Raw genomic sequence first — 16,870 nt, forward strand, 5'->3', positions numbered from 1 at the left:
TTCTGAATACAACTGCAATGCTTTTATAAATATATACAAAGAAAAAAAATGAGAATATCAGACATACAGCCAACCAACCAAGAAAGGCTTACATTTATTTGCTTCACTAATAAGTACTATACACTAGAACTGAACTACCTTAACAGTAACAAGTACTGACTGCCAAACTTCTGGAGGATGGCTCTATATGGCAGAAAAAATATTTGGGATTTAGCTGGGGATCTTGAAACTTATCTGCCTAGACTTGATGGTCCTTAGTATGACATCCGTAAGACATGGCTCCAAATGTGATTTTGTCTCAAGAGGTAGCTCAAACACTTCTTGTATACTGTAGGAACAATGTAACCCTAATTCCCAGGGAATGCTAACATTGCCTCAAATCATTCAGGATTTTAGACATATTTGATGTTGACTTAATATTTTTCTCTCTTTTTAGAATTTGAAACGTTCACTTTTTTTTTTTAACACAAACAATAGACAGACGTGTGTGTGTGTGTGGGGGGGGGGGGGGGGTGTTAATTTTAGAAGTGATGCTAATTTTATACATGGAAAAGGCCTTTTGATAAATTGTGCATATATATATATATATATATATATATATATATATATATATATATATATACACGTGCCTACAAAATTGCATGGAATTATATCCATGCTGATCACAGACGTTCCCCGGGGGAGGGGGGAGAGGAGAGGAGTATAGTTTGGGCAGAAGTGGGCACACATTAGTACCAAATTTGTGTGTTGGTATTTGTGCACTACTTGCAGAGGTTCTGGAAACCTAGGGGCACATAGGTCTCTATATTGCCTCTGGAAAATAGGTATCTTTTTGCTACTTGGACATGGGGCATCCTCTTATAAAATTACGCTTATACTGAACACGTGTGAACACTAAGCTATATACAACACAACCTGGCATTATATTTAAAGCTCAATATATATAAAAAAACAAGTACTTTTTTTTTAAATACTTCCAATGTCAAAACATATTAGCCACATGCACAGGAAGTCTGAACCTTATGAACAGTAGTATCACGTTTCAATCCTAGCTACAGTGCATTCATACATATCACAAGAATTTGTGATTTCATTACCCCAAGCTAGTGTTGAAACCTTGTTGTTTGATGTATGCTAGGCATCCAAGATAAATCAAGGAGTTTATTAGTTAAATTAAAATGATGCCCAGCACAGATCTGTTTCACCTCGTATGGGCTGCTTCAGGGGCAAAAACATACTGTAGGACAAATAAAAACAAATATAAAATCATAAATAAGCATAGATAACAATTGTCTAATCTTAGCAGAATTATTTCAGACAACTGAATAAGACCATTGTAAAGCATGATATATAGAAGAACTATAATAAATGCCAAATTAAAAAGGGAACTAAATAAGTAATAAATCTAAAAACATGCAAAGTGACAGTACAATACCACCAGAAATAAGAGAACCCCAAATAAAAAGCAACGAAAATAGGTAGGAACTAATCATGTGCAAGCTTACTATATGGGGGGCATCAGTGATTAGTTAAAAATCTCTATATAAAACGCACCACCAACATTCTGAAGCCTCACTTTTCCAACGTTCTAAATGTGAGGCGCCAGAGATCAATTTTTCATCCATGACTGTCAAACGTGATGACCTCGTGGGCAGAGCAATGACACTCACAGACCGTGTCGCACGTCTGATTGGCTGAGTTGGGTGAAGCCAAGGATGACGTCGCCAGCACAGCTGCTCCACAAAAAAACAAGGAAAGGGGGAGGAGTAGGGAAACACGCTCCTACTCCTCCCCCTGCCTAGGAATTCATGCAACTCAGCAACCCCCTTCCGATACAAACACAAAACAAAACTCCCCCCCCCCCCCCAATGCATCTCATTTTACAACTACAGGCAACGCGCAAACACGAAGATCCGCCTCCTTTCCTTTCCAGGGTCACAGTTCAAATTCCTCAACTCCACCCATGGATCTCATTTCTCATCTACAGGCAACGCACAAGCACGAAGATCCGCCTCCTTTCCATCCCAGTGTCAGAGTTCAAATTCCTACAGCTCACCCACAACCCCCCCCTTCCGATACCAAAACTACTACTTATCATTTCTATAGCGCTACTACACGTACGCAGCGCTGTACACTTGAAACCCCTCCCCCCCATGCATCTCACTTTACATCTACAGGCAACGCATGAGAACGAACATCCGCCTCCTTTAAGTTATGACAGCAAGCAAGGAATCACCCTGACAGCAACAAATCACCCACTCTTTTTCCTAGCAACCTAGCATGCAGGAAGAGATTTTGCAGCCAATCAACGATGGTCTTATTGTTGGTGCTCCTGCGCTTGGGGCTGACTACTACTCTGTGCTCTGAAGAATTGTTTTTGCGAGGCGGGGTTACAAATGACACAGCTTCCCCGTGGCAGATTGGGAAACACTTAACATGATCCTTAAAGAAGCAACTCCTCCTCCCCTCTTCCAACAGCAAGCAAACCAGCCAAGCAAGCTTGCTCCTGAAGTGTTAACGTTGATGTGGCAATAAAAGGGTTAAGGGCTGCAGTCGCTGACATGGTACCATTGTGCTTCTGAGGGGGAGACGGGACAGAAAACACAGATTTCTTTTACATTCAGTGTGTATTTCTCATGTTAACATGAAAAATACTGAGGGTTTGGTTGGCTTTTTAGTTTTCCACTTCGCAATTCGCTTTGCTGCGGTTCTGCTTCCTTGGGAAGTACTGTGCATGGTAAAGCACTTTCAGCACTGCTTTTGCACTTAACCTGCAGTTCACAAAACAACATTTTTGAAAGCTTTCTTGCCTTTTACCATATACTTACAAACATTTAATTACTTGAAAGGAGTATTGACAATTCTTTTCCAAGCATTTCATTCCTGAAATACCTCAGTCAGTAATCTCTTTTCTTCACACACACTCACTATCGGTCTCACACAGTCTGTCTCTCTGTCTTACTCACACAAACACTCTGTCACAGTGACCGCCCCTGTGGTCCACACACACACACTCTCTCTGTATCTCTCTGTCACACAAACACACTCTTTCAATCCCTCTGTCTCACTCTCACACACACTCACTGTATGATTCACACAGTCTGTCTCTCTGTCTTACACACACTCACAGTCTCTATCACACACACACACACACACTTTCAATCCCTCTGTCTCACTTTCACATACACTCACTGTATGATTCACACAGTCTGTCTCTCTGTCTTACACACACTCACAGTCTCTATCACACACACATCCTCAATCCCTCTGTCTCACTTTCACACACACTCACTGTATGATTCACACAGTCGGTCTCTCTGTCTTACACACACTCTCACTCACACAAACACTCTGTCACAATGACCGCCCCTGTGGTCCTGCACACACACTCTCTCACATCAGATGGAAGGACAGCAAGGGAAGGAGGGGGTCATGGAACTCAGTTCCACACACACACACACACACACACTCTCTGTATCTCTCTGTCACACAAACACACAGTCTCTATCACACACACAGAGACACACTCTTTCAATCCCTCTGTATCACTCTCACACACTCTCGGACTCACACAGTCTGTCTCTCTGTCTTACACACACTCTCACACATACAAACACTCTGTCAAAAAGGACCGCCTCTGTGGTCCTACACAGGGCCTCCTCCTTCCTCATTAAACACCCTTCACTATTACTCCATCTCATTACAATAATTTAATATTAAATATTTGGTTAACAAAAAACAACTAATCAATATAACCTTGCTAGCGCCCGTTTCATTTGTGTCAGAAACGGGCCTTTTTTTACTAGTAAATAAAGAAGTCTAAGGACTTAACTCAGGGAGAAGACCTTTAGTGATCGTCCAGACCTAATTCACTCTCAGAGCAACATTTCATATAAAAATTTGACTTTTCAAAAGTTTAAAAAGTCAAGAAAATTTATTTTTCACATTATGGTGTTACTGTTACACATATTTCGGAGCATATGATTGTGTGCACGTGAATTAGTATGGACGATTACTAAAGGATTTGTCCCTAATTTTAATCGCTGATGCCCCCTTTATAATATAATATATAGTAAGCTTGCACATGTTTGTATTTTTGATTAGTTTCCACCTATTTCCATTGATACTACGATAAACAAAAAGTGAGTCAGGACCATAGTATCAATCGCCACCAAAAGGTAGTATTGTGAACAATTCAAAACAGATAATTAAAATTAAATGTGTGCCATCTAACAAAAATTGAAAAAAAAAAAAAAAAAGGGGTCCCGGACAAAAACAAAACTAAAATCACTTTCTATGACCTCCAGACTCCAGGGGTGTCTGTTCAGACAACATACTCAGCTGTTAGTAGAAGGTGCTTCCTTATATCACAAGACAATTATTTGTTATCTTATGTTTATTTATGATTTTATATTTGTTATTTTTTTTATCCTACAGTATCTTTTGCCCCTGAAGCAGCCCATGCCGGATGAAACATGGCTTTGTCAGGCATCATTTTAATTTAACTACTAATAAAATTCTTGTTTTATCTTCCAATTGTGTCTGCTTCAATGGATTCTTTCATCCTGGAACTAGAAGACCGCCTGCCTGTTTTGTTTGTTAGGTATCTAATACATGTGCACATATACTTCAAAACATTTAAGAATCTTAACCTTTTGGATTCTAGATACAAATGTGGAGTAGAAAACTGAGGCTTGTAAAACCTTATGCAAATAAAAAGCATGTTGTGCTATAGAAGTATGTTGGATTTAAATTGTGTTTTTGCTTCCAGAATTCAGCTACTGAAAAGAACCATTTAATTTCCTGAACAATTCTGCTGTATGATACCTGTGTTCTCTAATAATGTCTTTGGTGTGTTGGGTCGGTTAATGATTTCTACAAGCTGGTGCAAAACCATTGGGACATAAGGCTGCATTTCAATACCTGGAAAAAATTTACAGAAAAGATATTAGATGGTAATGCTTTGTTAAGCACATCTTCTGTGCCAACAAAACTTGTGTCATATTTCACTGCACTGAACAGTATTCTTTTAAACCAGCCACTGATTTAAACACACTTACCTTGAACTCTGTTTTAATGTATGGGAAACTTTATGAAAACTGTTTAAAATATGCATTTGAGTTCTGCTGACCAATATCATTTACAGCATCTTTGGCAATCTCTGACTCCAGAAAAATAAAGTCAAGAGAGTTTAGATTCAGGGATACTCAGATGATTGCATGCCATTTAAGGACCAGCTATCATCTTATTTAAGAAAACAAAATAATAAAAGACAAATACATTGTATATTGTTAAAAATCTGTTATGTGGAAATATAGACAGTGATGTAGTGTGATCACATTTTCTGAAGGTACAGAACTCTCCATTAGGATATTATATAACCTTTCAATAGATGGAACATTAATAAGTTCACTACCATGTCTCCCCAAGGGCTTGAAAATGAAATTACATATCTTTAATGCTCATTCTTTGAGAGCAACTCAATAAGTTAACTTGGTTACCAGACCATGCCAAATGCTTTGGAGAATTATATAGAGCTTTTCAAGAAAGTTTTGGATACTTGTGACAAGAAACCTGCACAACTAATGGACCAACTGCCACTCATTTTAAAGCTGAACGAAGACAACAGATCAACAACAAACTCAAAGGCTGTGGGAGTTAATGGATTGTATGACTCAGTCAAATAATGAAAAGTGAAAGTAATCAAACTCAAGCAAGCAGCATCAATGGAGGCAACACATGACTAGCTAAGTACTGTGTCTTCAAACAAATATAAGATGGGGGAGGCTGAGAAAGAACAGCTTTTACTAGTTTTACTCCTCAAATTTCTAATGGCTTTCGATTTAACTGATAGATGCAGACAATAACCCCTGAAATCAAACAAACAATAAAAGGGTGAAAAGCTGGACTTTATGCTAAAGATCTTGTAACACTACTAAGCCAAATTTTTAGTTCTGACAAGAGACAGTACAAAGGCAAATAGTACAGGATGAAATATGTGGATTGGACTCAATGTTGCAGTCCTGCAAATATTTTCTAGGTTTGAAGCCTTTCCCTCTACAATTGAACTGCTTTAAATGACATACTTAAGCATATATAGTACCTTGACAATCTAAGCTGTGATCCTTACAAGATTTATGACAATTTACATCCTGCTGGTCTCTGTTTTGTTACACACTAGCAGAAAATAACATGGACAATTAACTCAAATCACCCAAGCTCAACACTCAACATGCCCTCTAGCAATTAGTCAAAACTATTATCAATGAACTCCCTTCAAAGACTCCAACAAGTTTATCCAAAGAAAAAGGTCTTTAACTTCTTCCAGAAAAGTGAAAAATTGCATCTCTTGATGCAAAGGCAATGAATACCACGAGGCCAAACCAAGAAAGCCTGTCTCTAGTTTTCTGACAAATTATTAGTCTTGATAGAATGTGGAATGCAGTGTTCTCTAGTGTCCCTGAAAAGTAACCAGGAGCCTCATCCTGAAGGGCCTGAAAAACAAAAATAGTCAGCCAAAGAGGGAGAGATGCATCACAAGTGAGTGACTGTAGCCATCTTGAATCATCTTCAGCTGCATATCCAAATTTGAAAGTGTCTGCGAGCAGCAACTTGTGCATCACTGTATTTTTCCAACTCTTTATTAACCTTATCAAATAGGGACAGACATGTGTCTGGCATTATATCCATATTAGTCACTTACATATAAATTATTTCCATAAAACAAGAGGAGGATAGGTATCTCGAGCCACAGCGGCACAGAAACAGCAGAGGTGACACAAGTTTCTTTATTATAAATATAAAAAGACGTGACACAGGTCATGTTTCGGCCTGCTTCAGGAGACTAAGACAGAACACACCACTACATAAAAATAAATATCATAATAGAAGAGAAACGCATCAGAAAATTAATGTAAAGATGCATAATAAAAGCCCTATGGCACTTTTGCATGTTCAAAATTTGTTGGTACAAAATACATCAATATATAAAAGCGTGAAAACATAATGGAAAAATGTAAAAATATTTTCATTTTACTAAAATATAACAGACCAAAGGTACCTCCTGATAGGATCACTCAACTAGCACAATAAATACTACTAAAACAGGTACAAGACCAAAAAGGAATACAGCAATATATGAAAATAATCTAAGAATATATAATCCCCAGGATTTTGTTTTTTGAAAATATTGTTATTATCTGGAGAAACAGCAAAAAAATCAAATCAAAACAAAACAAAACAAAACACAATACATCAACAGTTGTGTACAAATACAGCATATCATACAGGGATACAATGGTACAATGATGCCCCTGTTTATACAACACAATGCGTACCCAACACCCATTATTGTGACCAGCTAGTCAGACATCATTCACAAAGGTCTGTCTCTCATTTTACTTTTCCCCCCAGAGAATAGGAAGAATACCCCCCAAGCTACCACCCTCCCTCCCCCCTGCCACTCCCCTCCCCCCTCTGGCTGAATAAGACTCTCATACAACTGAGTGGGTTGTACTTTATGTGGGAGACACCTGCAATATTTTTTCCTGGCAGTGCTGCTAAAGGCTGTTGTAAATAGTATCACGCTTATGGGCTGGATCAGGGGTCTCCCCCCTCCCACTCCACCATCTGCAGCATACTAGCATGCCATTTAACTATGGGAGGTGGAGTTTTATCTACCCACTGCTGCAAAATGACTCTTTTAGCTAGCACTATGGCCAGGAGAATGAGCTTGCAGTGATAAGCAAAAAACTCTTGGGCCACAAGATCTGAGCCTGAGCCTAGCAGCAAAATTCCATAGAACCACTCCAGCGGGGAGAGGAGGACCTCCTCCAATTTAGCACGAACTCCCCTCCAGAAATCCTGCAAGACGGGACATTCTAAGAAATGGTGTACTATGGTGCCTCTGCCCTTCAAAACTTTCCACAATCCTTGGAGTCCCAAAGGCCCATCGCCTTGCCCTTGTATCTAGTGACATATGCATTGTGTAGAATTTTAAGTTGGATTTCATGAAGCCCTGCATTAGGAGTAATCTTGAATGCCAAGAAGAAGCATTGAGAAAGTTCCTTCTCTGTCACCTCCACCTAGGGTTACCATATGTCCGGATTTACCCAGATATGTCCTCTTTTCTGGACAAACGGGTGGGCAGGCGGCGGACCTATCCTAGCCTCCCCTTACTTACTATCTACTGCCCTAGTGACCTCTTCGAGACAGGAAAGAGCCCCCTCTTTCCTGCCCGGAGCGCTGCCCTTGTACTGCATCCTGTTGCTGTGTGACGGTCTTGGGGTTCAAAATGGCTGTCGAGAGCTGAAGTGGCCTCGCGAGACTTCCACTCTCGGCGGCCATTTTGAATCCCGAGACCGTCACAGCAACAGGATGCAGGGCAAGAGCAGCACTCCGGGCAGGAAACAGGGGGCTCTTTCCTGCCCCAAAGAGGTCACTAGACCACCAGGGCAGTAGATAGTAAGGAGAGGGGAGGTGACAGGGGAATATGTGACCCGGGGGGAAGGGAATATGTGGCAGGGGCGGGGTGAGAGCGAGAAAGGGCGGGGTGAGGATGTGAAAGGGGCGTGGTGTAAACGGGGCAGGGAGGCGTGACATGTGTCCTCTTTTTCAGAGGACAAAATATGGTAACCCTACCTCCACCCCCAAGATTAAACTTCATTGCCCCACTAATTGAGCATAAAAAGGGCAAGGTCGCCAAGCCTTTCCTATCCGGTACCAATGGGATAGTTTATTGTGTTCAGTAGGTATCTGTGTTAAAAACTGTATCTAATGTAGTGAATGTAGGATATTTATTATCAGAGGTTCTCTGAGTTTGAATATAATGCACAAGTTGTAAACAAGAATAGTTTCTGTGCAAGGTGCCAATTGGCCCGGCAAACTGGAAAGGAGGGGGGCCGCCACCCCCACCCGCAACAGTCAACGGACCTACATAGCGGCACCCGAGTCTAGCCCATGCCAAGAAAGGCGATCTACCCTGCCCTGCAGAAAACCGTGGGTTATTCTGTATTTCCAAGAACGGAGAAGCACCAACCGCCCCTCCCAGCCTAGTCCGCCACCAATTCCAGGCCAATCTTAGCGGTCTCATAAGTGGTGATAACCTAACCTGCGAGCCCTTGTTATGGAGAGCAGAAAAAAAAGGAAGAGGGCGCTGCAGCAGTCTCTCACACACCTTGGGGGTGGGGGGTGGGGGGAGAAATACAAAAATCCCTGTATGTAACTCATGAATCCATCTTAAGACCGCTGCCACATTTTCCCACCTATTTGCGGGCTCAGTGTGGCTTACAATACATTGTGAATGATGGAAATACAGTTTGTTACAGTGCGATTATGGGTTACATTGTGAAGAGTTATGGTGAGACAAAGTCAAGTCAAAACATCATTAGGGGCATAGAAACTATGGAATGTAACACTGGGGAGATAATAGGGCAATCGAATAATAGCAAGAGAGCGTTAGGGTATAACAATTTTATCTGTGGGTAGATTTTTAAGTGTGGAGAAAATACAGGGGAAGAGAGTTCAGAAGAGAGTATATTGATGCATTTCTATTAGTGTGCATGGAGTTGACTCCCCCCCACCCGCCTCTCTCTCGAGTCAGTTTATTATGCCCAATTCGTGCTCTCCGTGTTCCCCATATAAAGGAAGAAATCACTCCTCTGAAAGCTCTCTCATCCTTACTTGTTATCCACAAAGGCATCATCTGGAGAAGGTACAAAGCCTTGGGGAAAAGAACCATCTTAACCAATGCCACTCTGCCTAAAAATTATATGGGGAAGTCCTTCCATTTACTACAAAGCGCCCGGATTGCATCTAACTTGTCAGGCATATTCTACATAAGGGAAAAGTCTAAATGCAAATACACTCCTAAATATTTCATAGGGCCCAAAGACCAGGTTAGGGGAAAATTAGGCAGCTGCCTATAGGCACAAGTAGTTGACAGCGCCAGAGCTTCTGATTTTTCAAAGTTGATCTTGAGACCTGAAAAAGGTCCCAAATTGCTGAATAAGGTCTATGAGAAAGGGGAGCCCTCGAGACGCATGGTCCAAAAATATCAACATGTCGTCTGCAAAGAGGTTGACTTTATATTCGTACGCTCCGTTATTCCCTGTAGCTCTAAAGATTGTCTAATTTTGCAAGCTAATGGTTCATTGGCGAGGACGAACAGAATGGGGGACAGAGGGCATCCCTGTCTGGTTAATCCGCAAACGAACCTTTTCCGGAGATGGGAGGGCGGTAGAACGAGAGGACATGATATGAGAGTGAAGGGGGGGCAGACTCAAGAAAAATGTCAGGAAGTATTTTTTCACAGAGAGAGTGGTAGATACTTAGAATGCCCTCCCGCGGGAGGTGGTGGAGATGAAAACGGTAGCAGAATTCAAGCATGCGTGGGATAAACATAAAGGAATCCTGGGCAGAAGGAATGGATCCTCAGAAGCTTAGCCAAGATTGGGAGGCGGGGCTGGTTCTGGGCAAGACTTCTACGGTCTGTGTCCTGAAAATGGCAGATACAAATCAAGGTAAGGTATACACAAGAAGTAGCACATATGAGTTTATCTTGTTGGGCAGACTAGATGGACTGTGTAGGTCTTTTTCTGCAGTCATCTACTATGTATGTTACTATGGTGCAGGTATACACAAGAAGTAGCACATATGAGTTTATCTTGTTGGGCAGACTAGATGGACTGTGTAGGTCTTTTTCTGCAGTCATCTACTATGTATGTTACTATGGTGCCCCTTTCTAATGCAAATGTGTTCGACAACTCTCCATTTATCAATATCTGTGCTGTAGGATTACTATAAAGTGCTCTCACACCAGTCAGAAATTCGTCCTATATGCCAAACTGCGGCAAAATCCAAAATAGGTGGTCCCAGAGTATTTTGTCAAAAGCTTTTTCTGCGTCTAAGCTGGCAATAATGGCATCCTCAGGTCATCCTGCCTTTACCTGTTGAGCACTTAAAGCATGCAATATATTTGTAGAAGCATTACTTCCTGGTATAAACCCCGATTGATCTCCATGAACCAGGAATAGAAGGACTTTTCCTAGTCTGGAAGCCAAGATACTGGCAAACATCTTAATATACTGATTTAATAGGGATATAGGGCGATATGACCCCAACTGCTCCTTATCCCTTCCCGGTTTGGGTAGTACTATTATTGAGGCATGGGTCAAAGTGCTCATGGACTGACCCGGGGAAAAAAACGCCTGACCCAAATCACTAAATGGACCCACTATATGGGACCCTAGAAGCTTGTAGTACTCAAGACCCAGTCCATCTGGACCAGGCACCTTCGCTAGCTTGAGCTTCTTAAGAGTAACTTGAATTTCCATACCCTGTATAGGCGCATTCAGAGTGGACAGCTGGTCTGGGGTCAGAGTCAAGATACAGAGCCCCTGAAAAAAAGCTGCTTGCTGAGCTATGTCACAATGCCTGGAGTCATACAATGATTTGTAAAACTCCACAAACGCTGCCTGAATCCCTGACTCCATTGCCAGCATCTTTCCCAACGAGGACTTAATACGGATAATCACCTGTTTCGCAGGTCTGTTGCACACTAAAGTTGCTAGTAACCTACCCACCTTATTTCTCCATCTGTGGAGTTTGTGTTTATATAGTTGGATATCTTTCAGGGCCCTTTGATTCAGGATTTCATTGATTCTACCTTTCAAAACCTTATAGATGTCCCTCTCTGCTGAATCTCCCCGTGAGACAGCCACTCTTACATCTTGCAGTTGCTTTAACAAAGTGAGGATTTCCCCATCTCACTTCTTACGCGTACGGGCCGTGTAATCTATGATTTTGGCCCTCATCACCGCCTTCTCCGTTTCCCAATATGTGACTGGGTCTGTGCCCTTAGGGTCGTTATCCCCAAGGTAATGTTGCCATTCCTCCAGTAAGTAAGATCTAAACTCAAGGTCCAGATATAACGTAGGGTTCATACGCCACCCTGACGACATCTTCCCCTTCAAAATACCCAGATCTACCCATACCATGCTGTGATCTAACACGGCACCCGCTTCAATGTCCGCAGAGTAGGCCGCCGAGAAAAGAGAGGGAGATATCAATATACAGTGGTGGAAATAAGTATTTGATCCCTTGCTGATTTTGTAAGTTTGCCCACTGACAAAGACATGAGCAGCCCATAATTGAAGGGTAGGTTATTGGTAACAGTGAGAGATAGCGCATCACAAATTAAATCCGGAAAATCACATTGTGGAAAGTATATGAATTTATTTGCATTCTGCAGAGGGAAATAAGTATTTAATCCCTCTGGCAAACAAGACCTAATACTTGGTGGCAAAACCCTTGTTGGCAAGCACAGCGGTCAGACGTCTTCTGTAGTTGATGATGAGGTTTGCACACATGTCAGGAGGAATTTTGGTCCACTCCTCTTTGCAGATCATCTCTAAATCATTAAGAGTTCTGGGCTGTCGCTTGGCAACTCGCAGCTTCAGCTCCCTCCATAAGTTTTCAATGGGATTAAGGTCTGGTGACTGGCTAGGCCACTCCATGACCCTAATGTGCTTCTTCCTGAGCCACTCCTTTGTTGCCTTGGCTGTATGTTTTGGGTCATTGTCGTGCTGGAAGACCCAGCCACGACCCATTTTTAAGGCCCTGGCGGAGGGAAGGAGGTTGTCACTCAGAATTGTACGGTACATGGCCCCATCCATTCTCCCATTGATGCGGTGAAGTAGTCCTGTGCCCTTAGCAGAGAAACACCCCCAAAACATAACATTTCCACCTCCATGCTTGACAGTGGGTACGGTGTTCTTTGGGTCATAGGCAGCATTTCTCTTCCTCCAAACACGGCGAGTTGAGTTCATGCCAAAGAGCTCAATTTTTGTCTCATCTGACCACAGCACCTTCTCCCAATCACTCTCGGCATCATCCAGGTGTTCACTGGCAAACTTCAGACGGGCCATCACATGTGCCTTCCGGAGCAGGGGGACCTTGCGGGCACTGCAGGATTGCAATCCGTTATGTCGTAATGTGTTATCAATGGTTTTTGTGGTGACAGTGGTCCCAGCTGCCTTGAGATCATTGACAAGTTCCCCCCTTGTAGTTGTAGGCTGATTTCTAACCTTCCTCATGATCAAGGATACCCCACGAGGTGAGATTTTGCGTGGAGCCCCAGATCTTTGTCGATTGACAGTCATTTTGTACTTCTTCCATTTTCTTACTATGGCACCAACAGTTGTCTCCTTCTCGCCCAGCGTCTTACTGATGGTTTTGTAGCCCATTCCAGCCTTGTGCAGGTGTATGATCTTGTCCCTGACATCCTTAGACAGCTCCTTGCTCTTGGCCATTTTGTAGAGGTTAGAGTCTGACTGATTCACTGAGTCTGTGGACAGGTGTCTTTCATACAGGTGACCATTGCCGACAGCTGTCTGTCATGCAAGTAACGAGTTGATTTGGAGCATCTACCTGGTCTGTAGGGGCCAGATCTCTTACTGGTTGGTGGGGGATCAAATACTTATTTCCCTCTGCAGAATGCAAATAAATTCATATACTTTCCACAATATGATTTTCCGGATTTAATTTGTGATGTGCTATCTCTCACTGTTACCAATAACCTACTCTTCAATTATGGGCTGCTCATGTCTTTGTCAGTGGGCAAACTTACAAAATCAGCAAGGGATCAAATACTTATTTCCACCACTGTATATAGTCTAACCTAGCTTGGACCTTGTGCACATGAGAATAAAATGTGTAGTCTCTAGTGTCCGGATGAAGCACCCTCCAAATATCCACCAATCCCAACTCATGATGCAGTAAACCTATGCCTTTTCCCTCCATCCCCTTAGTCCTCTTTTTTGGAGGGTTGCAGTCAACAAGAGGGTCTGCTGTAATATTAATGTCCCCTCCCACCACTAAGTGATAGTCGCATAAGGGTACCAACGCAGCCAGCAATGAGGGAAAACAATCTCTGAGAATACACATTAGGGGCATAGACAGAACAAAGGGCCACTCTGCTTCCCTGCAAAACTCCAGCCCATATTACAAACCGTCCGTTAGGCTCCTGTATAATCTGTCGATTAAAGTGTGAATTTGTATTTCCAAGGCTCCAATTCGATTCTCTGCTGCAGTCAACAGATCTTCCTGGTCGGAGATGCATTCTTCTGCCTGCAGAATCCGCACTGCGTGGCCCGCGACATTGTCTTTAATCGCCTCCACTCCTGCGTGAAGTTTAGCTAATTTATCATCCAAAAGCTGGGATAAATGTCTCATCAACACTTGCACAGCATCTTCTTGCAAGACCGGCGGTGTCATAGGAAGCTGTGGTGGTGGGGATGGCGACGCCATCTTTTTCAGGGCTGTGCTTGATTTCTGCTGCCCAGGCCGCAGTGATTTTACTGGCATCCTGTAACTGCTGCGTGAAAAAACACCAATTGCCTCACCACAAATGTGGCCCCCAATCCTCATGTAGCACTCACGAATATTAGGCAAGCCAAACCATGGGAAATCGTCAGTTAAGCAGGTTTAAGGCGAGAAGGAGCCGAGCCGAGCCAACAGACGTCTGTTCAGACTGCAACCACCACGTGACCCCCAATCCCCGGGATTCTATATATCACACTGAAATTTCCACGTGAAAATCAAAGCATATTCCATAACACTGTGCAGAAGCCAATTAATTTTAACAAGCTAATCAGCACTCACTAATTGGCATTAATTAGAATTTACATGCACTACTTGCTAAGTGCATTCTGTTAACATGGTGCATGTAAATTTTAAGTCGCATTGTTGAAAAAGGGGCATGGCCATGGAATGGGCAGGTCATGGGTGTATCTAAAATCTATGAGCATTGCTATAGAATACACCTGCTCCAAACTAATTTAGATGTAATTTACACCAGGTTTTACTTGACATAATTGGATGCAACTAAATTTAATCGCATGGACTGGCGCTTGGTGTCTTCCATAAACCACACTGAAATTTAGGCTTATTTTATCAAATACGCCTAAATTAAGGTGTACTTTATAAACATGCTTAAGTGAATTTCATTTTAGCGCCAAATTATAGAATCTAGTCTAATATGTTGCTGAGAAAAACTAAACCTTAATACAGGGCAGAAGTAACTACTCCTAGCATTTATTCTCCACATTATATCTGAGACCAATAAAGGACCATAAATGAAAACAAAAGTTATATATACTTATTTACTGTAATATCCATCACCACAGCTGACATTTCTAGAAGCCTAACACCAACCCTACTGAAGCCTATATTTGTTAAAACCATATAAAACTAAAAGATAATATGACTGCAAAGTTTAAAAATAATCCATTTAAAGCTGAGTTACCTTTAGTATTCCTCAACCTTACCTACATAATAACTGCTTCACTGGTATGTGTCACTGGGATAAACCTATTTAGGAGATATTTTGTGTACAGAAAAAGTACCAATGCCTGAATTATCACCAATAAAACTATTCACAGAAATTGCAATATGTGATGCAGCAACAAAACACGACAGCCTGGATTATATCATCAATAGAAACTATTCTGTAACAGAAAGTGCAATAAGTGGTGCAGCAATAAAACACAAAACCCAAAATACCATAAGAAACAATGGAATATATATATATATATATATATATATATATATATACACATAGATAAAAAAAAGAAAAACAAATCCAGCACCGATAAGCTTAGGATGTCGAAATCACATAAAAAAAAAAGCTGTCGCTATTTAAAAAATCCAAACAGTAGCACCACATAGCATTTTAAGACCCTTTAAATATTCTATAAAACATGCGGTTGAGCCTAATTGAACAAATTACGCCGCCATTATGTAAAAACAAAAAGAAGTGAACCACTGCACAAGTTGTGGCAGTGATGCAGAAAAAAATTACCAGACACTGGTTGAATCGATTGCTTGACTACCAAACCATGCCACTGTCTATGCGCTGAATGGCTGTAAAGTTTAGTGGCAACAATGGTGATTCAAAAGGTCAAATTGAAAATAGAAATAGCCACAAGACAATAAAACAAACTGACTTACCACTTAGTTCGGCCATCAAAATGCTAATCCACCAATGCAGGAATGACATGCGTACATGTATCCTTTTTTTATTGGCTGATGTTCCATTAAAAAGTGACCCAGGGGAACTTAATTCCTCCTCCCACAAGTCCAACTGACACATTTGCCAGGTCCCTCCACCAAATGACTATATGAATCCCTAACACCACCCTCCAGAAAGTTGATATATTCCATAATTACCAACTCCACTAATCTTTCTTGTGTGAGGTGTGTTCAATCAGCCACTTCTCATACGATTCCCAAACTCTTTCTCCTCCTACAGCTTATATACAATGCAATTAACCATATGATACACATTTTCTCTAAAGGAGAGGAATCCACTTGCTTCCAACATACCATACATACATACACTGATGTCAAACATCCCCTCTCTGATTTCCTCTATTATTGCATATATGTTAACAGTGAATGATTTCAGATTTTTAAACATTAGACATTAGGTAACATTAGACAACAATAACAGTTTTTGTGAAGATACTCACCTGTAGTAGGTGGTCTCCGAGGACAGCAGGCCATTCATTTTCACATACAATCATGTATTCCATTACCATGCAACCCCAAATCCTTCTGTAATACCAAATGTCTATTCTCTTCTTATTTCCACTATCTATGATGTATTGTAAGCCACATTGAGCCTGCAAAGAGGTGGGAAAATGTGGGATACAAATGCAATAAATAAATATGGGTGACATCACCTGCTTCGCCCAGTGTAGAGCATTAACAAGTTCTAAATGTCTTTAAGAGCATGCACAGTGCCCCCACTGTGCCTGTGCCTTCCTATCCGCCGCTAGATAGCAGGATCATTAGTTCAATACTCTAACTT

At 41.6% G+C, this 16,870-nt stretch overlaps 1 protein-coding gene across 2 annotated transcripts in view; it reads right to left on the reverse strand.

Annotated features, from left to right (window-relative positions):
* TNPO1 (transportin 1) overlaps positions 1–16,870 on the reverse strand; it is a 541,716-nt gene that overhangs the window by 64,021 nt on the left and 460,825 nt on the right. For both annotated transcript variants that reach the window (XM_030193299.1, XM_030193300.1), the window contains exon 20: positions 4,828–4,923. In XM_030193299.1, coding sequence (XP_030049159.1) covers positions 4,828–4,923 — 96 coding nt within the window. The remainder of the gene's footprint in view (positions 1–4,827; positions 4,924–16,870) is intronic.

Source organism: Microcaecilia unicolor, chromosome 2 (genome assembly GCF_901765095.1).
Source record: "Microcaecilia unicolor chromosome 2, aMicUni1.1, whole genome shotgun sequence".
Lineage (NCBI taxonomy): Eukaryota > Metazoa > Chordata > Amphibia > Gymnophiona > Siphonopidae > Microcaecilia > Microcaecilia unicolor.